At 35.3% G+C, this 27,808-nt stretch overlaps 2 protein-coding genes across 2 annotated transcripts; one reads left to right on the plus strand and one right to left on the minus strand.

Moving 5' to 3' along the window:
* Window positions 1–3,891: 3,891 nt before the first annotated feature.
* On the plus strand, window positions 3,892–7,494 carry LOC145779772 (uncharacterized). Its single transcript, XM_082591414.1, has 5 exons — window positions 3,892–4,001; window positions 4,480–4,711; window positions 5,847–5,934; window positions 6,197–6,444; window positions 7,297–7,494. The coding sequence occupies exons 1-5, from the start codon at window positions 3,892–3,894 to the stop codon at window positions 7,492–7,494; spliced, it is 876 nt and encodes a 291-aa protein (XP_082447540.1).
* Window positions 7,495–15,505: 8,011 nt separating this feature from the next.
* LOC145779822 (uncharacterized) lies at window positions 15,506–27,150 on the minus strand. The gene is made up of 10 exons (XM_082591473.1): window positions 27,049–27,150; window positions 26,086–26,225; window positions 22,475–22,566; window positions 20,741–20,874; window positions 20,111–20,276; window positions 19,559–19,689; window positions 18,072–18,287; window positions 17,536–17,654; window positions 16,860–17,053; window positions 15,506–16,405 (listed from the first exon to the last, which is right to left on the minus strand). The coding sequence occupies exons 1-10, from the start codon at window positions 27,116–27,118 to the stop codon at window positions 16,318–16,320; spliced, it is 1,350 nt and encodes a 449-aa protein (XP_082447599.1). The 5' UTR covers window positions 27,119–27,150; the 3' UTR covers window positions 15,506–16,317.
* Window positions 27,151–27,808: the final 658 nt, after the last annotated feature.

Genomic DNA, 27,808 nt, shown 5'->3' on the forward strand with positions numbered 1-27,808 from the left:
AGAGCGAAATGCATATGCCAATAGGGCTCTGCTGATTTTCCATGTATTTTGTAATAAAGAATGATTAATTGATACTTGATGGACAATCGCTGGCCTGCTGCTTCTTAGTCTGGAGATCCCCTAGCCTATCCTAAATGGAAATCAATATATGTATTGTTTTAGTGATGGCAGGCCTAATGATGAAGATTTTGAAATTGAAGACGATTCAGAACGTGGTGTATTACATCAACATGAGTTGAATGATTTGGCACGAGATTTAGAACTAGGAAAAAAAGCTTTGGAACTCTTAGCATCCAGATTAAGTTAAATGAGAAAAATTTACTTTGAAAAAGAGCGAAGGTATCATACTTTCGATCGAAAGAAAGTGCGTTTCTACCGTACTTTCGAAGTGACAGCAGCTTTGTTACCGAGATCTGACCTTAAACCTGGTGATCTCAATATTCTACATGAGCCACTTGTTGACAGAGAAAAAATTATTTTCCCACCTCTCCATGTAAAGCTCGGCCTAATGAAGCGATTTGTTAAAGCATTGCCAACTGAAAGTGAAAGCAACTGTTTCAATTACTTCGTTTTGGCTTTTCCTGGCCGGTCAACACAAAAAATTAAGACTGGTGTATTTGATGGTCCACAAATTCGGCAACTGATCAAAGATGAACGTTTCAGTGGTTCAATGTCAGAATTGGAAGAAAATGCGTGGTTATCATTTAAAAACTTTGCCAAGGGGTTTCTTGGGAATACTCGGGCAGAGAATTATATCGAAATTATTCAGAAGCTATTGGAAAGCTACAAAGAACTCGGCTACAACATGAGCATCAAGATGCATTTTTTGCATAGCCATCTTGCTAATTTCCCGGAAAACCTTGGTGCGGTCAGCGATGGGCAAGGAGAAAGATTCCACCAAGATCTGAAGGTGATGGAGGAAAGATATCAGGGAAGATGAAACTTGCATATGCTGGCTGACTATTGCTGGAGTATTAAGCGAGACTGCCCATAGCTTGAACATGCCAGGAAAAGCTACAAGCGTAAATTTTGCCCTAAAAGTCGCTCTTTATTTGTCCTGCAGAAGCAATATCCGTTTTAAGAAATAGAATATAGCTGTACAAATGTTTATTTGAAAACCATGGAGTTACTTTCGGTTGCTTGTAGTTCTTAAAACGTTTTATACAATAAACGCAGATGTCTTAAATTTTGTACTTTTTGTGGGTTATGAGACAAAGTGGTGGGTGCCTAGCTCAAAAACGTGACGTGATAGAAAAAAACTGATGTCATTTTTGGATTCAGCGCCCAAAAGTTAGTCAAAAACAATTGTTAGATCGAAGTCAACAAAAATTGTGTTCCCTTGTGTTATGTGTTTTTGTAGGTGTCTTTACACGTTTTTATTACGTTATGTAAAAAGGAAACTTCATGACATTTTTTAGTCGCAAATTAATGTGATCTTTTAACAATAGTTCTTAGTGTAAATTTAAGTGGTCTCGCTTACTGATATTAAACAATTACTTACTAAGGTTTGGTACGGTAGCCACTTTAACAAGTCGAAATTCTGCCACTAAAAATGACTAGAATGAAACCGCCAACCAATCATAAGCCCGGTTTAAGTGACGTAAAAATGACGAAAAGAAGATGATAGAAAGCAAATTAAGTGATGGATTTTTTGTCAGCTGGTTGGTTTAGGGGTTTTGTCAGCTGGTTGGCTTTCATTGACGCGGGTTCGATTCCCACCACTGCTATTGCTCTTTTTCTTCTCTAATTCCAAATAAAGTTCAAAACAAGCGTTAACTCTCCGAATGAGTGCTAGAAGGGTCACAATTGGACAGTAGCCTCTTATAACAATATGTGTTATACAAATGTGTTAAATAAATACAAATGTGTTAAATTGTTGATTTCAGATACGGTACGCGGAAATTAGGTAGAATGTGGGTGTAAAAACACGTAAAATCCACCACCAAATATACGTGTAATACACGTGAAATAGTGTCGACACTTATACGTGTATTATACGTGAAAATTAACGTATAATACACGACCCAAGGAACTTAGAATCTACGTGTCAGATAGGAGGAAATTAGGTGTAATGCGGGTGTAAAACACGTAAAATCCACCACCAGATATACGTGTAATACACGTGAAATAGTGTCTACACATATGCGTGTAGTATACGTGAAAATTAACGTATAATACACGACCCAAGGTACATAGAATCTACGTGTCAGATACGAGGAAATTAGGTGTAATGCGGGTGTACAACACGTAAAATCCACCACCAAATATACGTGGAAAACACGTGTATTAGTGTTGTCAGATACGAGGAAATTAGGTGTAATGCGGGCGTAAAACACGTAAAATCCACCACCAAATATACGTGTAATGCACGTGAAATAGTGTCTACACATATGCGTGTATTATACGTGAAAATTAACGTATAATACACGACCCAAGGTACGTAGAATCTACGTGTCAGATACGAGGAAATTAGGTGTAATGCGGGTGTAAAACACGTAAAATTCACCACCAAATATACGTGGAAAACACGTGTATTAGTGTTGTCAGATACGAGGAAATTAGGTGTAATGCGGGCGTAAAACACGTAACATCCACCACCAAATACACGTGTAATGCACGTGAAATAGTGTCTACACATATGCGTGTATTATACGTGAAAATTAACGTATAATACACGACCCAAGGTACGTAGAATCTACGTGTAATACACGTAAAATTTCTAGCTGGGCACGTAGCCTATCAAGTGACAAATCCAGTAATTTCTTTCTTGTAATCCCGTAATTTCTTTCTAGTTCTAAGTTCTGCTTGTTGGTTAAATTTGTAAACATTGTTATGTTTTAATCAGTTTGATTAGGATGATAAATTTTTTATTTAATTTTGGAATAATTTTCAATAGGTAAGACTGGGGCAGCAATTAAACAGTTTAGCCGAGAAATTTGAACAACATCAGGCAACGCTGAAATTTAACATTCCCCTTTTTTGGGCAAGTAGTTAGATATCCCGTATTCTAGAAATCTCTGATTTCTAGTCTAAAGTTCAAAGCACATTCTTCGTTGTCCACAGGTGTTGCTCTATTGCAGAGTCACTGGATACGTTTTTGTCATTTACAGTTATGCAAGCTCGATTTGGTTGATTTTTTGTTGTATTGTTTCTTTCTCTAAATATTTTTGTGACATGTTGTTTGATTCGTTCCTCCTAGCGTTGGGACGTGGGACCCACGTACCGACTCTCTTAGCGGCACTTGAATTGGTAAATTACGTTAATGAATCTTATATTAGGGAAGCAGGCTTTGTTGGTAGAACGGAAAATAAATTTCTTTGCTCGTAAAAACTATACATGGTTTGACGGCAAAGAAACATTGGTTGACGGTTTGGTTTGAGATTGTGATGTTCACGACGTAGTTCGGGTAAGCCACTTTGCTTCTTAATTATTCGAATTTTATCCAGTTCAGAATTTAACTTGCATTTTAAACAGATGTTAACTGCTCTGTTTGTCAAATTGGAAATACGTCAAAGTCAAAGCGAAAGCAATCTTTACAAAAACTCTCAATCCAGTCTTATGCCCCTAAAAAGTATTCCTTTATGCCTTAAGCTTAAAACGATTTCGTTAATTTTGAATTATTCTGATCAGCCAAATTTACATTTCGTTTTTCTTCTGCTATAAATACTTTACTACTTCTAGTCTTATTTTATTCTGACGTTAGCTCCTGAAGAAAGTCAGACGAAAGCCTGCAGCTTCGAGCTACCATGAGCATTGAGCAACCTTCTACTTGCAATCTTCTACTTGCAATCTACAAGTTTTGTGTTACCAATCAACTCTTCAAAAAATAAACAGTGTAATAGTTGCAAAAAGTGAGTATCCATATTTTCAACAGAAACATAGAATGTAGTTATGCAAGTGCATCGCTGTATTCATGGCACAAATCTCACAGTTTTGAGGGAAAAGGAAAACGTGCAAATCTTTGAGCTGTTTTACGATGTTTGTCACCGCATAAGGGCGCTGTAAATCAAATACTTTATTTTGAGATACTTTTCCACTGCCACGTTGAATTCATTATTTTACGGAGTTAGTGGCCAAACGTTGTAACGAATAAAAAAGGCATGTAGGCTTTAAAGTAAAAGATTGTTCATGTGTGGACTTAAAAGCTTGAAACAAGAGGATTGAAAAAAGCTCTAGACGAATTGCAGATAACACCAACTAAAGGCTGATGAGCTTACGGTTAACATGCTGCTGCAGATGAAATCAAAACTGCTTTAGAAGATGTTGTTGATAAAAATTAATAAAATATTTTTTGTTAAAAGCTAGCAAACAGCAATTTCACAAAAACTAACGTTGACACGACAATATCACAACGCAATATTAACGTATGATTAGTTCTTGTTGTCTGCAGAGAAATAACACAACTATTTCTACCTTGAGTATCTGACATTAAAATTCGTTGGATGTCAATCCATTGATTTATCAATCTTATGTTTTCAGGATTGAAGTTGTGGTTGAAATCGACAGATCTAAAAGCATGAAGAGTTTGTCGTTGTTGATAATATCATGCTTTGTTGTGCTTGTAAATAGCCACACAAGCGACCAATACTTGCTTTGCAAACCAGTCTCCAGCGCATTTGAACCTCAGCAGAATAAAACAGTGCTGCCAGTTAACAATTGTGGTTCTTCATCAAACGCTCGTCCAGGGAAAAGAGGAGCGAGAGGCTTTCAGGTTGGTCGACTTCACTTTTATTATTTATTGGATGAAAGTTTTGAAATAGGGTTTTTTTCATCAGAGTAACTTCACTTATAAGACGACAATAAGTTACTACAGCTAAAAATCATAAATATTGTGATAACTAAAATTTATATAAGACAGAGTAACTTTATTTCTCTATGGTTCAATAAAGCAAACTCTCTACCAAAGCTTTAAAATTTATATTATGACAACAATATCATAACTAAAATTTGTTGACTCTTTGAAACAAAGAAAATAAAGTAGGCTTGCTAAGCAACAAAAAAAATTCGTTTCTGGTATTAATACGAACGCGCTTGGTGAACATGTGTTGGTAAGACAAGTAGGGTTATCATTGTACGTCCCGTTTTAGGAGGGATAGTCACGCATTTTAACGTCTTGTCCAGGCGTCCAGACCGGTCAGCCAAACGTCCGCTTTTCAAATACTAGCAAAGAAAAGCCGTGTAATATGAACTCCTATGTAATATGAACCCTCTGGTATTTTAGCGAAACGGGAAAAAAATTATTAGTATTTTTACAGCTTCAAGTAAGTAAGTTTTTGGTCATTCAACTATAATTTCGAATTAAAGTTTTCATTATTTTTTCTTCCTTGTGTTGTACAGAAAAAATCTAAATTCGAATTATTTTGTATCATCAACGTCAATTCCTTTCTATTTTTCGAGCTGAAACCGATATTTAGACACAGAGACTGTGCGCATGAACTCTCGTTGACAATACAGTCAATCAAGACAGCCAGAAGGGCTTACAATGTAGGCCTATGTAATACTATCGGAAAATGTAAAGTTAAAAAATCACAGCTAAAGGGTCTTGGTCTTTGGTGGAGGCATCCCGCTTTAAAGTCACAAAGATATGGTAAGCCTAGACTTAGGCCTACTGGAATTGTTTGATTTTGGTGAAACGACAGGAAAAAATGCTTTATTGAAACTGTGGGGTACTACAATACAATGTGTAAGGGCCACTTGAACCACCAGGATTTGTGGATTGTGAATATGAATGAAAATGACTGCCAAGCTTGAAGTTTTTTGTTTTTTTTACTTTCATACGTAAAGGAACTTTCAAAACATATTTTTCAAAATATTGAAGTTTCGTGGTTTGTTTATTCAATGTGCAGGGCGTGCAAGGACCACCTGGACCACCAGAGGTTGTGGATTATGAGCAAATTAATTCAAGATTACAGATTGAACTGGATGAAATAAAACGTAATACTTCAATATGAAATATTTTTAATTTTTCAAAAGCAATTGCCCATTTGAAAGTCGCACGCTTGCATTTTAGTTACTCCAACAATGTGGCAAGATGGCGCACCACGGTTTGGTTACCGACATTCGGGTTAGTTTCCTGTACAAAAGTTGAATTGTTTTTGGAAAAATCAACGCATACACCAACACAAATGTTAGTCTGACCAATCTCCTCTCAATAAATTATCCATCCGCCATATTTACTTCAATTTTACACTTGCAGGACAACTGAAATGCAGAGACGGGGTTATCGTTGGCAATTTATGCTACAGGCTACTTTACAGTGTTGGTGTGGGAATGGTCTACGATAAAGCACGCAATTTATGTCTGTACCATGGTGGTGTCTTAGCAGAGACACCAACAAAAGAAACTTACGATGCGGTATATGATTACGTAAAAACAACGTTTACAATGGATGTGAATTTCAAAGACCTTGGATTTGTACGAGTCTGGCTCGGTTCAATGTATCAGGTGAAATTTAATTCAATTGTCGAGAAGTGTGGCTGAGTAAAGAGAACATCTGAGTGACGTTTCAAAGGACGTTCTAAGGGACGTTTGTTCGACCCCACTCAAGAGCACGTGTCTGTGTCTCTACAAAAACACTTAATGGCGTACATTAAATAAAGAAAGCAGCTGACTCGAAGACTATATGTCTTAAAACAAGTGCAATGACATGCTTGGAAATGAAATCCAAATTGAGTTTCTTGTCCTCTAATTCGTTATTTAAATCTTTCAACTACCAGGCCTGAGTAAAGCACAAAACAAAAATTACGTTATCTAACGCTTTAAAAAAATTTTCATAATTATGATTGATAACAATTTCATTGCAAACAACAACAAAAGCAAACAATAAACGCAGTTTGAACACCATTTTAACTGATTGTGTTTATTTTCATGTTGAGACTCAGAATGGTTTTGTGGAATCTTGAAACTGGCAGTTTTGCATACTTGTAGAGGCTTTGAATTACTGAAGTAGACCTGGTTACCGAGATAAACAGCTTGTTGCAGTTTTTGTTGTTTGTGAATTATTCTATCCACTATGTGCCGATGAATAAAAAACTGTTCTTGAAGTGTATTGCTCAAGTGCACACTCCGAGAGTTGAACCGTCGTTTCGTGATCTTGCCATTTCTTTGTTCGCAATCGGTGGCTTAACCTAATGAGCTATCGAGAAGAATTTTGTTGTCTTAGTATGTGATAGATTGAATTTCGCTTCTACAGCAGCATGACTGTAACTTATTCCACAGGTTTTAATAAAACGATCTGTTATTTTAGTTTAACGTTTTTTTTTCTGTATGTAAAACTTACATAACCATACATTGCAGGGTGGGAATGTGATACTTTTCAATGGAATGAGAAGTTACACTTCGTGGTATCCTGGATATCCAATAGCTGAAACTCGACGCACACACATGGCAATTCATGTGAAGATTCATCCTGATAGTCCAAGCAGACATGGAATGTACAACATTTGGCCCACTTATAATGACATCGTTCCATTATGCCAGTTTTCATTAGAATAATGTAAGGATTGCGTTTCTTTTACGACAAAAACAAACTGAATTGAAGAACTGTTATTGAGCTGTTTGAAATGACTTTTTTTGTAACAACGAAAAAAAGCAAAAATTTTGTCAATATGAAAAAAACTTTCGTACATATTACAATGAATAAACACTTTGTTTTGATTTGATGTATGAATGATTATTTTTCTTTATTCTGAAAACCTTGCAATTATGGAAGAAAAAACTGGGAAATCCCTTTCCTGCACACAAATTCTGACTCTTTTCAACAAGTCAACTAATGCAGCAGGATTTCCTGGTGGTTGCCTGATCTTGGAAGGAAATTGCAAACGCTTGGGTGGCAAAAAGATAACGTCAAAAATCGTTGTGCAATGCGTTTTTTAAATGATTTTTGTTACAAATATTTTCGATTGCAATTGTGCAAACATTTGAATGATGCCATTTTCTATGCTATATTGTCATTCTGCTGTCCGCTAGAATTTCCAACTCCTAATTAAAAATAATGGTGGCTCGTAAAATTGATGTTGATTCGATGACATTTTTTATCGAACGGAAAAAATAAACGGATTTTCTTCAAGCGTTGATTTTTGAATGGAAGACGGAAAGTTTGATTGTCATTTGATTGAAATGTGATGTAGATTTGTGCACATTTTTAAGAAGCACACAGACTTAGATCGAGCAAGTATCATCTCGCTTCATCTTGGGATAATATCTTTGAAGTATTTTAAAACAAACCGTTTAAAAAATTGAGTGTGGTTGAAGTTGGCTTATGTTCACAAAAAAAGTAATAAAATTATAATGTATTTGTTGTATGCATTTCGTTTCGGTTTAAATTTTTTATGAGTTGTTTTATTCAGATCAAATAAACCCTTGTCAAAACCATATTATACAATAATTGTACAATCATACCTGAGACAAAAGTGGTCGATAACCACAGATGTACAACTTAAACCAAGAGTCAACAATTGATACACGTTTCTTTGAAGACCCACCCTTTGCACCTGTCACACATTCTTACAGTTTCGAGTAGGCCTATACAAAATAAGAAATTTTCACACAAAGCTTTCACACAAACGTTTTCATTTTAAGTTGTTCTCAGTCGTCACCGCACAACAGGTAGTAAACAAATCCAGAAAATTGCACAAAAGATAAAAATTGGAAGTCAAGAAACTTGAAGGTGTAAAACGTATAACCAGAGTTGCAACTTACAGCAGAGAGGGAGAAGACTGTACCCCAGTAAGTAAAATGTCAACAAAGGGAACTACTTTATAATTTGCTTGTAAAAATTACATTTACGAAGCTCGTGGTAATGTTTTAATTTTGTTTTTTTCTTGACCAAAATCTCTAGTCATGCCACTCAGTAATGCAGAAGTCGGGAATTAAGATTATCAAAATTTATCTACTTCAATTGACGTGTTTTCCCACTACAGGCTGCTTCAGTAATATGCCACTAACAGTTCGATTAATGAACTTGTAAAATCGTTGTCCGCTTTTATCACGTGATTTATACAAAAGTAAAACACGCCAGTGCTGTACGCGTTCTAGTCGATGAAAAGAAATAAGGTTAACCCAAATTAAAATGCAAGTATGTCCGTACGCAAGCAATAAAGTACATGCTTCAATAATACGAGAGAGTATAAATAAATAAAGTATGAAATGGAAAACCTCGAAACACTAAATAAAAAGAACTGGTAACTAGAAAGCAATAAAATCTTACAATAAAATCTAGAAAGCAATAAAATCCCAGCTTTCACACTAGAAGAAGGTGACGTTTAAAGTTTACTAACCGGTCTGCAGTTCCAACACTTCTTTATCACAATCACCAAAACGGTCTAAGGATTACAGTGCAATGTATAAGTTTATGAAACCACAGTAGCCAGTCTGCCTATCCCAGTCAAAAGATTTGCCCTTTTTTACATTGATTCAACGTGTGCAGACGTTAAGTCAATGTAAAAAAGGCTGATTTGCTGGACAAGATTGTGCAACTGCGTTTTGACTATGAGTCACCGATCAACATACGTAAAATATTATATTTACTTAAAGGTTTTTAATACCTCAAAAATGTTCAATACCTTATTGTAAGACTTGACAGAGTAAGCTTAGCCTCGTGCCTAGGGCAAGATTCAAGTAAAGAAATTCTTTAATTAAGTAATATGCAAAGATTAAAAAATAGTCAAGTTAATTAAGTAATTCAAATAATAAGAAATCTTCAATTTACCCGGGCATGAACAACAATTTCTAACTGTACAAGAGTTAGGCGTATATGCATAGTTGCACACTTGTAACGTTAACATTATGACACTTTTTTACTGATATTGTATTGGCAAGATGGGTAGTTGCAATATTATGTTCAATTGGTTATAATGAAGTTTAAACAAAAGCAATCAATCAAATGAAAAGAAGGACATCAAACAGCCATAACAAATGAAAATATAAAGGCCCTAGTCATTACAGTCATCCCGTTGAATTACTATTGTACCCTTCTCTCGCACTGGCTCAGAAAGCACAGAGACTCACTCACCATCACTAAAAGAAGACCTAAGTTTAGAAACAAATAGTCCAACTACACTAAAGCATTTCTCAATCTAAACTAAATGGCGAGAAAAAGACAATAAGACAGGATATGGCTACTAAAGATCTCCAGGTGGCCATGGGCAGGATTTTATATTTTCAAGAGCGTTGGAACACCATTTGGTGGATTCGTAAAAAAACATCTCGTTTTTATGTGAGCCAAAAATTTTCTTGAACTCAATGCAAAGGGAATTTCTAGCCTGCTATACAGTCAGTGCCACCTTCACAAGTTGCAAAAGCACACCTTGACAAGCCCTTCCTGAAAGCAAGAATTGTAAAAAGTGACAAGAAACAGAATATGTGCAAGGGGCACCTTTTAAATCTTTGGTTTCATTTTCTAGCTTATTTATATTACTGTACTTTAAAATTTAAAGTGATTGAGAGTTACTTAAGTAAGTTACAAGTAAAGGTTTTCAAGTCAGTAATTAGGTGATTACTTAATTGAATTCAGCCCTACTGTGCCGTCTACTGGACATTAAAATGTTGCCTTAAATTTTTTTTATTTGTGTACTGTTAATAAAGTTTTCTTTGCTTGCAGAGTTTAGTGACATTTTTCAGTCCATTCTAAATGTAGTCCTGCTTACTAGCCTAAATGTAAATCTCTTGAACCGGTTAGGCAGTAAGAATTAAAAAATAAGGTTTTCATTTTAGAAAGTTTAAAATTTCATTTACTTGACTAGACAAACTGAAAGCTTCAATTCTGTGACTCCTAACTGCGATCTATTCATCTCAAAGGGGTCTGTAGAAAGTTTTAAGAGGGTCCACTAGATTATTGTATGAGTATTAAAATTCATATATTTAAAAGCAGTTTTTGTAAAATTTTTATTCTTTAACATTTTAGAGTCGGCAGGCAATTAAGTTAGTTGAACAGGACACATCACTGCAGAAAGGTTAATTCAAGCTCTATTCCCAGTCTAAGGCTTAAGTGTAACTTCAAATTCTTTTGTAATTATTTTATAAAAATTCCATTTCGTAAAACTTGCTTCCTGTTTTCATTACGTATTGGAGGAATTGATTTATCCATTGAAGAATGCTGAAAAAAGACTATCACCAGATGTTGTGACGGGTGTCACTAAGTTTAAAATAAAATCAAAATAACAATTTGACTTTTTGACTACGTCTGACATGTTCATCGATTTCTTGAAATTTAGCTTTCAAGTTCATTTCTGAAAAAAAGTGAAAATATCGAAACCTAGAGGTAGAAAAATATTTAAAATTATCAAAACTACATTTTAAAGGAATGATTTCATAGCACTTTGGCACTCTTGGAGAGTAGCCCAATGAAATGTAAGTTCTTCATCAATTTCGGTTCCAAAATACCAAACACGACGGGAGTTGTAATAGATTTACTGGTAAAAGACGAGATGATTTTAACACGAACACTTGTTTCGGATGGCGCTTTCACACGTTAAGCTCATTTATAAAAATAAAGCTTATAAAGTATTTTCGCTTTAGTAAACTTTGTTGTTACCATCGGGTAGCGCAGTCCATGGACAGTCTAAAATTAATTGATCATCTGTAAGTGCAGTAGCATTGATAAGCCATAAATGAAAAGAGATTGTCTCCACTGCCTGATTTAAAATGTAAAACTTTTCAAATTGGAAAACAACTGACAGCAAGTAGAATATGGACTCAAATATAAAAAATTAGGCTACAGCTTTTAAGTTTGTGGCTAGATTGAACTAGCTTACGGTCAAACCACGGTTCTGACCGGAATTTTCTTTCTTCAACCAGCCCAGCTTCAGTTACCATTCGCTAAGACTTGCCATGCACTTTCATTTCAGTTTTTAAAGTGAACAACCTTGCTCAATAGTAGTCAATAAACATTATTTGAGGAAACGAGGCAGATGGAAAATGAACAAGACTGAGAGTAGACTTACAGTCAGCAAATCAACTAGTTTTTATTAAATAATATATAACCTATAAACTTCAAATCAATGACAAAAATTGATTTGCTGGCTGGGTTCGTTTATTACGTTCCTTTGAACATCAACATCAAAATATCTTGAAGGGGTTTTGACGCAAATAGCCAACTCCAAATAAAGAAGAAAAAAAGCGGTTTACTTTGCAGAAAGGCCGTAAGATAGCAAAAAGTATAGAAATATTGTGAAACTTAAATTTGTATTAAAACTTCCCACAGAATCTAGCCACTTACAGGCTTAAATCCAAAAATTCACAAAGTGAAGTTCATTGACTTGCAAACGCATTAAAGAATGTTTAAAATTGAATCACAAATTCTCAATCTTTCATCGGTGAAACAAATTTCGATCACGCAAGCGTCATTTCATAGATTCACAAAGATTAATTTCTTGTTGCTATTTGTTGAAAGGAAATAAAAGATGGATTGCTTGTGCATTATTGTGGACTATGCACAATGTTTATGGAATTATAAACATGCCAATTTGTCATTTTCATCATAATTCATCAAAAGCAAAACTTGAGTAATGACGAAATTCTTAAGCAACTTTAATTCAATGATAAAATCTACCTCACCATACTTTAAGTAATACCTATCTCATTTGGTAGTCGGCTTAATTATCTATAGCTAGGTTTTACGTGACGAGCTGCAAAAATAGAGAATTTACGTACGTAATCGTAAGTCAACGTAAAGTTGAATTAAATTTATGTTAATGAGGAAATGTTCTTTCCAAAAATCACCAAGTAAAATGATGCTACAAAACTTCCCCTACAGTAAATAAAAACTTATGAAATTCATGGATGGGAAGTACCGTAGGCTAAGCTTAGCGTGCGTAAGGTATATAAACATATTAAAACAGCATTCAGTCTATCAAAAATCACATTGTATACCCATCGCAGAACCGTATCATTGCCAGGCTCCAGCAGAACACTGTTGTAAAGGTACATATTGCTTAAAGAATGATTTTGTTGAAATGGTTGCCTATAACTGGTTGATGTAGTGCATAACTGTGTTCTGATGATTTTTATAGTTATGTGATGCAATAGATGGTTAAAAAAACGCAAAATCTTTCATTATAAGCCACGGTTGTGCTAACAGCTAATAGAACTACTATAGAACTACATTTTCTCTACTGAAAAAATTTGTTCCAAAAATTTTTTTAGTAGTCTAATACTTTACAAAATAATGAACCTAATTTTGAACAAATGCGCTAAAATTGTAAAAATTATGCTTGTTTCAGAACCCTTCGATATTCAAAAGACGTTGAATATCTACCTCGAAACAAGAATCTCAATCACAAACAGCATCAACAGCAGCGAGCTGCATAAAAAAGGAGTACAGCTGCAATCTACACCTGGAAATGCAATTCACGTTGTTTGTTCTTTTTTTGCTATGGCAAACTAATATGGTTGACGGTTCGTTCATTTGGAAACGGGAAACTGTTACGATTTCCAACTGTGATAATTTCCAACGACTTTGGTCGCGAAGAATTCGCAACCATGCCAAGATCATGACTGCCCCAGTCCTCTCGCCTTCCGGCTGGGAGAGCTGGAAAAGTCCTTGGGATGCAAACGCGATGATGCTGGCAAAGCAATCATATAACCAATGGTACTTCATTGAGCCTTTCAGAAACAGGCTCATTCTACGGCGAAACACACCACCTAGTGGAAACACGGCGAAAAATGACCCCAGGATATTTGAATACAAAAGACTGCTTCAAAGCCGAAAAGCTGTTCTTCGAAACCTTTCAACTCAACTTTATCTAAAAGTATTCCGGAAAATCGTAGCACTCACAAAAAAATCCTCGGAGGCTGCGGATTGGTGCTTGGATTGACTGATACAAATTCTTCAACAAAACCAAAAAAATAAACTGATAATGCCCTTCAAAGAAAACACAACAAGAAACTTTTTTGACAGTACAAACCTGTTCTGAAAATTTTCTTTCTTCTAGATGTGATTATTTATTTTTACAGAATTTATATAGAAATATGCAACATGTGCTAATTTATGCATCGTTTTTTACTTATAACGGATTCAATTGTTAATTTATTATATTTATTATTTGTTTTTTCATTTTAGAAGATAATTTTTATAACACCGTGATATCACTGATATACGTAGCCTACTGGATATATGTTGTTTGTATTGCCACATTTTATATTGAGGATAGCATAATAGACCGACATTACTCTTTTATTTGAGATATGTTACATTCCTAAAACTAGATGATTGCCATGCTTTAACAATTATATGAGAATGTGATGAAATATATTGTTTAAAATTCATATTTTTTTTATTCGTGGGAGTGTTTATCCTGTCATCAGTTTTGGGTTGGTTTTCTTCATTTTTTTTATGATGTATAGTATTCATTTTTATTTGCACAAACGCCAATGCACAAATGTATAGCCTGCCGTCTATACAGTATAGCCTATACAGTATACAGCCTTGCAATTGCTCCTTGGAGAAATAAAAGGAAACCTAAATAGATGAACTTTCTTCCGATACGGTTTTATCCATTATGTTGAATTTTTTGATGTTGCAATAACCTACTTTACATAAAGTTTTATTTTCACTGTAAATAAATCACACGATTTTGTATCATCACGCATTTGTCTCACCACCAATGCAAGCCTTTTCCTCAAGTCGAATCGCCGTTTTACTTTTAAATATGTTGACAATTTCGATAAGAAGTGTTTTTATAATCCTATCGCATAATGGAACGTCATTATTTTAACTTTGCAATCATTGTCATACTTTGCTTCAGTGGTTTGTAATCAGCACTTTTTCTCTTTTTTGGTTCATGTAGCCTACGAGCAAAGATGACGCATCAGCCGTGAATATCTTTATAGTTTTTAATTGTCAACGTGTAATCGTATTGAGTAGTACATCTGCTACCAAAAATAATTGATTTTTATTGCAGTCTTCTTGTTTAATTACTGTTTTGTTTAAACTTTTGCTACTCATGCACTGTCCCATATGCTACTAATTGCTAACGATCTACTGTGCCTTAAATAGCTTAAGCTTTATCTGTTTACGCCATCACTGTAAACAACTTTCACATCGATTCTATCTCAATGAATGATGTTGTCCGGGTATATGCGATGTTTGCTGCACGTTTTCTGTGGTTCGGAACAACGACTCAATCGACTTATAACTTCACTGCTTACTTTGTTTCACTGCATGTTTTGATGAATGGAAACACTGTAGGCTACGATCCGCTACAACGAGTACAATTTGTAAGCAAGATTATTGCGTCATATTGCACCGAACACGCTTAACACTATCTACCACTTACCAATGTCGTAGAATAGATTCAGTCATATTCTTGCAAAAGACCGTTCTTCGTTTCACCTTGCAACACAAGAAGCAATATTCATCAAAACTCTTGATTCAGACTTATGCCGCCAAAAATAATTCGTCTCATGTTTAAAACTCCTTCGTTAACCTAAAACTTCTCAAAGTCGCTTAGTCAAAATTTACTTTTTCTTTTTCTTCTTTCTTTCTTTCTGTCCAGAAATATTTCACCACACTTAGGTTAATTTTATTCTGACAAAAAAAGAAACATTTCAGTGACCGAGGGGCTTTGCGTTTGGCTCTGGTACTAATAAGGTCTGAGAACGATTCCAGGTCGGGTCACACCGAAAATCAAAAACTTCAAAAACGATATCGATTGTAGGCTATTCTTTCTTGCACAACGCAGTAAAAATAAGTCAGATAACAACGTGGTAACATTTAAAATCTGATAAAATTGAAAATAAGCCCTGTCACTAAAAGATCTTTAGCCGTTGTAGAGCGACAATAAACAAAACCATAACATGATTGTTATTATTCTGATAAAAAGCTCCTGAAGAGAGTCAAACGGAGAGTAAAGTACTACAGCTTCGAATAATGACAAACCTTCTCGTCATGCAAATCAACTCTCCATCTATTGAATTTCATGAGGTAAACATTAAACTGAAAGTTGGTCTATACAAGTCAATTATTTTGGTGTTGCTATTAAACTAGGGGTATACGCTGATGATTGGAAGAAAGCAAAACATTATTGAAAATTCTAAAACACATATATAACTTGTTATAATTAGACCGTTCAATATTACTAAATTTGCTTCAGAATTAGCCTACTGGAAAGAAGTTATTATTTTAATTGCATATGACAAAACTGTGTTTACATAAATTTAAACAATACAAATTCTCAGCAACAACAACCACCGACATATTCACAGACCACACTAAAGTTCAAGAACGACAAGTTTGATCAAAACGCATTGTCATAATCAGGTTGGAAAATCAAACTTTAAAAAAATCAATCAAACTTATGAAATAAAAAAATTATCTTTTTACTGTGGTCTAAATTGGCACGGTCTCAACTGGGGACACGGTCTTGTCTGCCTGTCTGGGTTCCTGCACGACTGATTGAGAGGACACCTAAACAGGACAAATTAAATGAAAATGTTTCACTTAAAATGTTTTCCTTACGTAAAACATTAAAATCATAAAAATAAATTGTATTTAGCTTAAATTTGTTTTCAAACCAGAAAATATGAAGCTAAAATATAAAACTGTTAAGTAGGATTCCTCTCTGGACTTTACCTAATTGTTAAATCATCTTTGTTTGAAGACCTGATTGTCGCGTTTTAGGGCCAAACATTTATTCTTTTATTTCAGTAGAATTAAGGTTAGTCTCGGGTAGTTTCTGGTATCAATAGTGGTACCTTGTAATAGGGTACCAATGGTTTTCATAACCAAACGAGGGTTTATTAGAAACCAATCAAGGCTCCTAAACCAAGGCGCGTGGATCGTCTACTCCATTTCTACTTTCAACAACATCCAATAGCTGCTATAAACTAACAGAATAGAATAAACGTATGCTTGTTGTTACCTAAATCGAGTTTGTGTTGCACGGTTCCCTGGACCTTGGCAGGTAACGGGGCAGTTTCCCCAACGGGTCCACTGGGCATAAGCAATTGGCGTTGGGCGTGATGGCGGCGGCGGAGTTGGAGGTGGATTGAAAAAACAAGGGTTTTGTCTACATGGCAATGCTTGACTACTAGGTCCAGGACATCGATTCAGATCCTACAAGATTAAAGAAATAACACGCTTGTATTTTCAGCAATAATGTAGGCTATATGTTGTTCATTCATGAAACAACTCTAACTTCTTGTTAAATTATTGTCTGCGTACGGACAAATATTGTTTTGGAAGCTCAGTCGTATCAATTTTGCTTATTTGTAGAAACTTTGAACTTCTGACGCTGACCCGTTCACCGAAGTGGACAGAGTAAAAATTCCACTTGTTGTCAAAACATTTAGACAAAAAGCACGTTTTGGATTAAAAAATACATCAATTCAACGTTGAACGTTGTTAACATTTATCTCTTGCCACACTTGAAGTTGTCGAACAAAGTATGAAACGTACGATGGCGTTGAGATTTCACTTTGCAGCTTATGTCTGCAAAAAATCAACATAACTGGACTGGAGCAGTACGCTTCTTGGTAAAATAAACTACATACAATCAAATAGCTCTGAAACTACTTATGTTGTTTCAGAATTCTTACCGAGAAAGTGTTACCCGGCCCAGCACATCTGCGAAACCGCGTTCGAGATCCTTGTCCACAGGTCACCGAGCAACGGGACCAAGAAGCCCACTCTGTCCAATTGTAAATATCTGAGTAACCTGAAGCATAAAAGTTTCTCGTTTAACCACATAATTCTATTGGAACTAATGTTTTAAATTCGATGCCGGCTAGGCTTGTTTCAAAATTTATGGAAAACCTTTCAAGACGCCTAGTAGCTAGCCTACATTTTATGAAAACGTAACTCAACATTATACTGTACTGCAAGCCTACTTGTCATAATAATTTCTATGATAAGAGTAACTTAAAAACAATGAAATATATAGACATTGCTGCCACATCGAGCTTGAATTTGAATTTAATGCATTGTTTTGTTTTTTAGAAAATTTGAATTCAGAAAATAAAAATCGTTAAATTTGCACTTTTGAGCTTTCGCTGTTAGTGGATCTATCAGTGATATCGTGCATTTAGTTGTGACTGGCAGAAGACCTTGCTACTGTTACAGTTTTTCTACTTACATTGATCAGAATTGCAGTTTTCCTCTTCCATTGCAGGACCATTTTTATAATAACACTCACAGAACTGTGCATTGATGGCGGAACCAAACTGGCTGCTGAGCAAACATGCTCTATCTCTGTATCGTTTTCCGGTGCCACAAGAGGCACTACATGGAGTCCATATATTCCAAACATCCCACTGTATGGGATCGTCATATACCTCGGTAGATGGAAAATCTAAAGAAAAATAATTTCTTAGCTCAAATTAAAAAGTAGCCTACCTAACTTAAACTTGCGTTAGCAAGTTTCTTTGTTGGATATTTGTTAAGCTTCATTCGACACTGCTATAGATAGCCAAATGAAAACACAAAGTGGTAAAACCAAAACGCTTCTTTAAATGGGTTGCTCAAGTGCACATCCAGAGAGCCGAACCTGCACCGCTTGATAGTGAGGTTGATTCGTGCACAAAGTGGGACGCTTAATCAACAGAGCAATCGAGGCGAATAATGATTTTCTCTGTGGTGGTCAGATTTTAGAACAAAACTGAAGTGACACTGAATTGAACCGACATGTGTTTATCTGAATTGATCACCGGACAATACGTATAAAGCTTGGTACAGAGAATAGGCTACAGTTCATACTTCACAGCATAGTGAAGAGACAAAGAAGTATTTTCTTCGTGACAAGAAAGTTATGGCAATCATGTGATGTTACCAATTGGATAACTTTATGCGAGTAAAAAAATTCATTTGAAAAGTTTTGAAATGAAAAATAAAACGGAAAAATTATATCCTTGGTAAAATCATCATTTTTAAAGACCAATAAACATTTTTTGGCGCAAATTTTTGGCACCTCTCACCATGATCTACGTTTTTCTCCATCGAGTTCTGTTTGAGTTTTTGTGAGAAAATTGCCTACTTACAGAGGTTTGCATATCCGGTAGACCCAATCACAAAAGCACACATATTTTAAAAAACAAAAATGTAGCTGTTTCACTCACAGTTATGTTTTTTGTCCTATTTGATCACTTTTTAGCTTTATCTTTGAACCTTTACCATTTTGTTGACATCATATTATAATAAAAAAGTCTTATATAGGATAACGTCTACAAGATGATGTTCAATATTTTAAGAAATCTGCATTTTTCTCCATAATTGCAAAACTTTTCACACCTTTCTTCATTAAAATCAATGTTAATTAGCATTATTCTACTGTTTTTAGATTTAAGTGAACTTTTTTGAGATTGGTTATAAAGCAAAAACAATAAACAAGAAGAAAAAAAGTTTTTACAAGTCCAAGCAACAAAAATTTCCAAAAGCAAAGTTTTAAACAAATCGGTGTCAAGGTTTATTCTGGCTCCAGCAAACAGAAATGCTTTAACAAATTCTAACAATCAAAGTAAATATTTTGAAAAATAATGTTTTAAAACAATAAAAGTAAAATTTGATTTTCATTGAAAAAAGTAACACTTTGATTTCACAAGACAAGACGTTATATACAAAAGTAACCTTCAGGAAAGAACATTCTCCCGCAGTCTTCTAGTGGTTCTCGAACTGGTGAGTCTGTCCTGGTTAACACCACAAACCTGCTTGGCCAGTCAGACCTTCGAGTGTTTTGAGTGTTGGTGGAATAGCAGGTTCTGTCGTGATCAAAACACGTTTTACACAATGCTAATTTAATACTAGAGTTTGCATTTTATAAATTCCTGCGAAAATCTGCTGGGTGCTAAGTTCACTCACACCTATTATCTCGCAGTAGCTTGTTTTGAACCCAAAGTATACGTCTAGAAAAGATTTCTGCAATATTATTGTTAATTTGACTTTGAGATAAACCAGCTTTAAGGTATCTGCAAAACATTAAAGACAACACAACCATTTTTGTAAATTTTGCTTGTTACAAATGGTTTTACTTTTTTGAACTTTCGAAATAGGCTACGTAGGCAATGCTATACACATTTTTTTAAATGCATTATGGCTTTTTAGTTTTCTGTCTTGTTTTATCACTATCAATGCTTGGATTATTTTAAGTGTTGAACAAATTTAAAATTTTTAAAACCTTACTCTGTTGTTGTTTCTCGTTCAATAAACTCCGAAAGTCGTTGGAAATTTAACGACTGTCGAAGCTCAAGCTCCGTTCTATCATCGAGACAAAAGGAATACTCCAGTCGTGGGTCGACATCGAACCCACGCTTCTTCCTTGATTGTACCACAACCTGTGCGTATCGATCTGAAAAAGTGAGTACCGGTACGTATGGGAATCAATCTAGTTTTCGTACCACCATTACCATCTAAACATAAGTGTGTTGCAACGAAACATAACATCACAGGAAACTATTATTTGTGGCATGAAACTGAGACAACAATAGTTCGAAATCATTACACTGCTACAGTCATAACAGAGAACGATATGACAATGACAGTACGCTACCATGTAAACTAATTAAGATGGGTCTGATTCACAACAGTTTAGCGCAGTAATTTGTGTCGAATCGTGATGTGTGCAAACGCTACTCCTAAAAAAATGAATTGCCTTGGTGGTATATTGATGCATGAAATCGTTACAACTTAACCTCTCAGATGAAAACATGTCTGTAGCTCTAAAAGACAAATAAGTTTTTTTGTTTTTTTTTGTATTGAATACGATATTTAGTTTTAAACCACTAAAGAATTAAAATATTTTTGATGACTTACTTCGTGGTGGACTGTAAGAATAATCTTCTGCAAACTGGTTTATACAAGTACGAACTGGAGCAACAAGGTCAGATTGCACGTTAAGATACGTAATTAAGTTGTCCTTCCAGCACGATGCACGACCAGTGCCGAACCTTCATAAATATAATCACCATGTAAAGAAACCTGAAACCAATAATTAATAAACCAAATTTTGTCTGTCTTGTTTTCTAACCGCAAAATTGACTTATCGGTTTGATGTTATTGTGTTACGGTGATCTTAGAACAGACAAGATTTCTCATACTTCGAAACTCTGTTTTGAGTTAATCAAGGACGCAAGCGGTTTAAGGCGGATGCTTACCTCAAATATTTGATTAAAATTCTCGAAGAAATAAGTAGTTTTTATTGGTTGATTTTTGAATCTTTATTCTCGAACTGACAAAGCCTTGATAGGCTATTCCTGGTATTTTCCCATACCTGTAGAGTGTAGAGACTCTTGACGCAGGGCCGGTTACCGAGATTGTCAGAGTGAAGTTTTCCGATTGTTGAAGTGTTGTTGCCGGGGAATTTTCCATTCACTAGGTGCCGCTGAATGGAGAGCAGTCATGAAAGTGCGTTGCTCAAGCGCACACTCCGAGAGTCGAACTTGTGCCGCGTGATCTTGAGCCGGGTGCGTAACAACACTGAGCTAACGGGGGTATAGCAATATAATATTTTATAACTATATAAACTATATAATGTCGCTACAAATGTTACACCATTATACAACGCATACCCTCCAGGAAAAATACTAATAAGTAGGGCAACCAAATTTTTGACCTAAAAACTTAAAATTTTGACTTTATAATTTACAAATTTTGACCTAATTTTGACCAATAACTTTCTGCGTTTGCAACCCAAATGCGAAATACAAAGCATGTTAGAAATCAAACCGTAAGGTAAGAATATCTTCTTTTTCTAATAAAATAAAAGAAAAATGTGGAAGACTCAATGACACCACAGCTAACGAACATGTAGGCCTGACGAAAATCACTCGAAAAACTGCAAAAGATAAATATGGAGTGTCTTTAAATATCCCGAAATTACTGAGGGGATTCTGCAGTATTATACTTCAACATCAAGTAATGTTTCACATTATCGCCTTTGAAATTCCTGTCTCTCGTCAAATTTTTTTCTAAAATGGACAAACTTCTCACTACTGATACAGAAGTTGCTTGGGAGTTCCTCAGCAGGCTATATAAATGTGGTGAAATATCATCTCGTCCCATTTTCCAATTTGGCAAGGCGAAACAAGACTATTACCACAGAAATTGCAACAAATGGATTATTACGTCAGAATAGCAACATAAATTGCAACAAAAAATCAGTATCTGTGTAGCTTTAATAAAATATCAATAGAGAGAAGAAAAACTGTGTTAAAAGAAAATTTTGACCTAACCAAAAAATTTGACTTTTTTTTGACTTAATAACTTTGAAACCTCTCTTCATGTCAGCCTGAAATTTAGTTTCTGGACGTTTTATAAACTTTGAACAAGGCAGAAAAATTTTGACTTTATTGACTTTTGGTTGCCCTACTAATAAGCCTACATTATTGCAAAAATCAAACTCCATCCAACACGATACAGTTACATACAGTTGACATGTAACGACAATTGGGGTGTTTTTCAATTCTAGTATAATTTTGTTAGAAAATGAAAGCGCAAAAGTGGTCGAATGAACATCACTTTTATCATTTCTAAGTTTGGCAAACGTACCCGCAGTTTATATCGGCATTATTTAAATACCATAATGTATCCAGAACGGAAAAGTCAATGTTGCTTCTCCAGTCATAAGTTGATTCCGGCACCTGAAAAAGGCATCAATTAATTATTTTGTCTTGTTGGTGCAATATTTTAGTTGCTGCCTTTAGTTTGTTTTATGTTTCAAATTAAAAAGTAATTTTAGTTATTACTAAAAGTAAATAAGAAATACGAAATATCTTTCTACTGATTTCAAATTCCGTGCTTGCAAAAATAAACACCGCAACATGACTTGCAGGTTGCAGTATAGAATAAGTTGTACTACAGTATATAGGCTAGAGTAGATACATTTCGAACCAAAAGATTGTCTTCAGTCACAGTTGTTTTTGCAAGCAGTGATAATTAGTAAGAAAGCGTTTTCACAGTTGCTTGAAACAAAAAAATTATCCTCCAAGCAACTCGCCTATCGGGTCATTTTCAAATACGTAACCACCATTTCTAGAACTCGTTTAGGAATTGTCCTAATTTTTTAAACGATTCGACAGTATATGCGATGAAGTAAAGCGCTGACGTCTATTAACCTCTAATACGATTCCTCGTTGTTGAAGATAAAAAGGCAAGTCGCATAATTAATCCAGGCATTGGGGGGGGGGGGGGGGTAAGAAGATGAGATTCTTACTATACCAAGCCTTCAGCAGTCAGTACTAGCGAGAATAAGGTGGCCAGTTGCTTTCTCTGGGCCGCCTTTCCTTCAGAAACTACGCCCACCCAATTTATTACACCCAGGATTGCATGCTTGGAAAGTGAGCGCCTTACCTGCTGCGTCATCCCACCGCCTGCATGAAAACTTATAAGGATGGAGAATTATACCGATGGAAAATTAATTATAAAAGGATCCTTTTAGGATGTAACTGAACGATTAAACTTAACAAGTATAGGCCTAGACTAAATATAATCAGCCAGGTCCGGAAACGTTTTGACAGTTTTGGTTATTTGCTTGATATTTTTTACGTTTTTTTTTGTCTTTTGTAACTTTTCAGTAAAGCAAAGTATTTGCTCAAAGCTCATTTTGGCTTCATTAATCATTAAAAGTGTTGCAATTAATTCAATGTGTGAGAAAAGTCCAGGTATAGACGGAATATATTCGAAGTACCCAGGGATATTTAGAGAAGGGGATATGAAGGCTTTTATTACGTCTGGCAATAGAAGGGCTTCTATTTATCTTAAATAATCTCTGTTTATGGTAAAATGGCAATTGGCACATATAACAGAAGGTGAACCTCTAATCACAGCAACACCTCTACAGTAACCACAGCAATGTCTTCAACTCTAATTCCTAACGACAAAAAAGATACCCATCAATCTCAAAAAAGCTCGAACAATTGTAATCTTCAAGAAAGGCAATAGACTTGACTGCAGCAACTACCGTTCAATAAATCTAGTCAGCCATATCTACAAACTTTTCGTCACTATTATAGCTGCACGCGTAAAAATAATCTAGATGCATATTTGTCCCGAACACAAGCAGCTTACCAACCAGGAAGAGGAACAATGGAACAAATCTTAGCTTTGGAACAAATTATGTGTATCGAATTCAACAACTCCGTTCATATTATCTTTCTTGACTTCAAAAAGCCCTTTGACAGTGTTAGACTACGCCATCTTTGGCAACTTTTGGCAGGGTTGATCGAAACGGCCCGGTTAAAACCTGGTTTAAACCGGGCAGTTTTGACCACCTATTACTGGTCAAAACCCCTTTAGTGTATGAATCAAGTTGCTTTTCAATTGAATTAAAAATATTACCCTCCATGTTTAGTAATGATGTTCAACTATATTTTGTTTTGATCAACAATAACCTAAATGCTGGATTTGGAACAAAAAATATTCAATTTCTCTGTTTATTTTTGATATTTCAATCAGTTGGTTATTTTAATTATTGAGAAAATTCAAATTCTAAAAATAAGTTTTTGATGAACCAAAAGATGCTTGGTAGAACGATGAACTATTTGCACAGTCAACTGAAGTACAAGAATTTATTCTAACAAATTTTTTTTTTATGAAAAACATTTGCCATCAATTTTGCCATAAAATTTGCGTAACATTTTCCCTCCCGTTGCGTAGCATATAAGACGTAGCACGACATGTAATTAAGGTAGTAGTCTTAACGTTGTTTGATGTCTTGTTTTTGGCAGCGCTGAAGCAAGAGAAAAATCCAAGATAAATATAATCTTTCGTATGAATTTTACAGGCAAGCCATCTGTGGCTGCCTGACAGGTCGGTATTGGCGGGCATTACTGAAAGTTCAGGCGGCCATGGCCGCCAGCCATTTCGAGGCCTGCATGTCAAAATGGTCACAACTTACAACTGCTTTTATATTTCTTAAATAGCCCATAGCCCAGGTAGCCGACCATTCACTACATAAAAATATTTTTCTGGGTTTTGACCGGTTTAAACCTAGTGTTCACCGGTTGAAACCAGGTTTATACCGCTTAGTGGTCAAAACCAGTTTTGACCACTTAGAGATCAACCCTGACTTTTGCATAAAACGTTACATACGGTAACAAAAAATATTGTACATCTGCCTTTTAAAAACAACCTACCACAACTCAAAAGCACTAATCAAAACAAACATAAGGACAACCTAATTAATCGGATATTCGGAAAGGTGTTAAACTAGGTGTCCGCTGTCTTGTTTTGCATCACAGCTGCTGCAACAGTCCCAGAAACGGAAAATGAGTTTAAAAGTGGATTCACGTTGGTGGTTGCGTAGCCTCCGATCTAACCTGAGCTACGCAGACGACATTGCCATAATCAACAACTCTACACAGAAAATACAGGAATTTCAAGATAATTTGTCAAAAAAACGCTGCTAAATTCGGCCTTCAAATAAATGTGTCCAAAACTAAATATATCACAACCGATAAAATCTACAAAACACTTAATCTCACTGTATACCAAAAACAAATAGAGCAAGTACCAGGAATTCGTAGCCTATGTTTTGGCTACAAACTATCCGCGACCAGCAATGGAGAAACCTCCTTACAACAAGTTTTTAAATTCCAATAAACTCCCAATCAATCGGAAAGCAAAATAAACCCCGTTTTACTAGCCGTGCTCTACAGTTTAACATGCTTAAATTGGACGTCAACAACCATCAAAAAACTCAGCATTCTCCAAAATCACATCACGAGAAGCATGACCAACAAAACGCAACGACTGCATAAAAATAGAAGACCAATTGACTACAACGAAGTTACATCCAATTCCAATTTTTGGTAATACAATCAAAAGTTCTAAAACTGTTCTGCCACACTAAAAGATCAAACTGCAATGTCAGCAAAATCTGCACACAGTATCTAATGTCAACAGAAAGACAACCAAAACGATGACATGAAAACATCCACGCATGGACCGAACTCAACTCGGCCACACTGGGGGGAGCTAGTTCGAAACCTTAACTCATGGAAACAGGTAATCCATGTTAATGTGCAGTCTGCTTCAAGCGAAGATGGCGACTGATGATGATTCATTAAAAGAGCAAGATTGGTCGTTATCATTATTATCATATAATATTGTTATTATCATTATCATTAACCATTATCATCAATCATGGTCAGGCTACTTACCATAACAGACATACATCCCGTGAAGAAACTTCGCAATTGTGTTGTCCGGATTACGTTTTCGTCGTAGTCATTGTCTGCCTGCCTTCTGCGTCTTGATGGTAACGCAATTGTTGAGTTATCTCCCAAGTGGTACTGACATCCTGGAACAAACCAATATGTTACAATAAGGACTTAACTTGAACCGAAACCAGCTCCGGAAGCTAGGTTTTGCATCCGGACTGATTGAGAATGTAGAAAGAAGTTGGATCCTACAGCAATTGCAAGTCGATTGTTTCACTGAGTTTTGCTCATTCAGTGCGACCGAGGCTAGTTGTATGTAGAATTGCAAAATAATATTTTATGAACTGATGAAACTTTGCTAGTAGGCTATACGACGGATTGGGAACTGATTAGACCATAGGCTAGCTTTCCAAAGTTATTGGGCTAACATTTATAAAGCAAGTAATCTCGGTGACACTAGCCCATGCATTAGAATATTAGACTTTTCAAAAAACAAATGACTTTAAGCAGTAATTACTAATTAGTCGACTTTTCTACCTCTTTATCAACAATGAGTAATACGCATGGTCAAGTCGCAAATAGCAAAGGAAATTTTCATAAAATTTCTTCAATTTACATTTGAATACGAGCTTGTTTTCTATGTAGCGTTTTTTGACTTTCGTATACAATTCCAAACGAAATTGAGGATAGCTGCATGGATGGCGTGTAGGCCTCATTGCAATAATCCGGAAAAGACTCTATCAATTTAATTTGTTTGCACTTAGTTATTTTATTTTGAAATATATTGTTAAGGTGTCCGTTTCAAATGCAGTACAAAAAGTTCTTGCTTTGATGCCTTGTAGCACAAATTTTGAATTAAAACAAAATATGTTTCCTAGACGAAACTACACTGCCTTACATTACAGAAGAAGATTTGGTTAGAGTGCTACGATACAGTTATAGCCTACTCATATTTCTGCTTACCTTCTGTTTCCAAAAACAAGCCCAAGAAATAACTAACTACAAAAAAAGTGGTCCAAAACTTGACAAGCATTTTTAATTGCAAAAGAAATAGCTTTCCTACTAAGAAATCTGAAATGATGCAATACTGTACAAATAAAAACTAAAAAGTAGTTTTATGTTTATTCTAAACGATTTCTATACTTTTATAAATTTCAAGCCTATAAACTAAGAGTGATTAAGCTCCTTTCACAAAAGGGCCGGAAAGTTGTGATAACGAAACACTCTGGCAAGTTTTTTAATATATTTTGTACAATGGATAAGCTAAAAATCTCTATCCAGGGCCGTTGAGAAGTAATTTGGGCCCGAAACTAATGAGATCTTTGGACCCAAATCAAGACACATCTGATAAAATACGTAGGGGAAAGGTGTGTATTTTGAACCCCTTAAAGAAAAATAAGCACAACTCAGCCAACTTCCGGTCAATGTGTATTATTTTTCACCCAGATACAGTCTAGGTACTTGCAAACCGGTGTAGAAAATATAAATCACATACAATAAAAAATTACAGAATAATTAAGCAATAAAAAATGTTCAAAAATGGTCCAAATTACACATATGGTGTGTATTTTGGACCATTGGGGTGTGTATTTTGGACCATTGGAGTATGTAATTTCAACTGAAGTTGCTTGAGGTCTTCGAAATGAAATTTCTGGATGACGGTTCAAGAATCCCTTAAGCCAATCTTTTTCAGCCAGACCCTTTTCACTGTTGAAGCGGGTAT

Source organism: Aplidium turbinatum, chromosome 11, assembly GCF_918807975.1.
Source record: "Aplidium turbinatum chromosome 11, kaAplTurb1.1, whole genome shotgun sequence".
NCBI classification, from domain to species: Eukaryota; Metazoa; Chordata; class Ascidiacea; order Aplousobranchia; family Polyclinidae; genus Aplidium; species Aplidium turbinatum.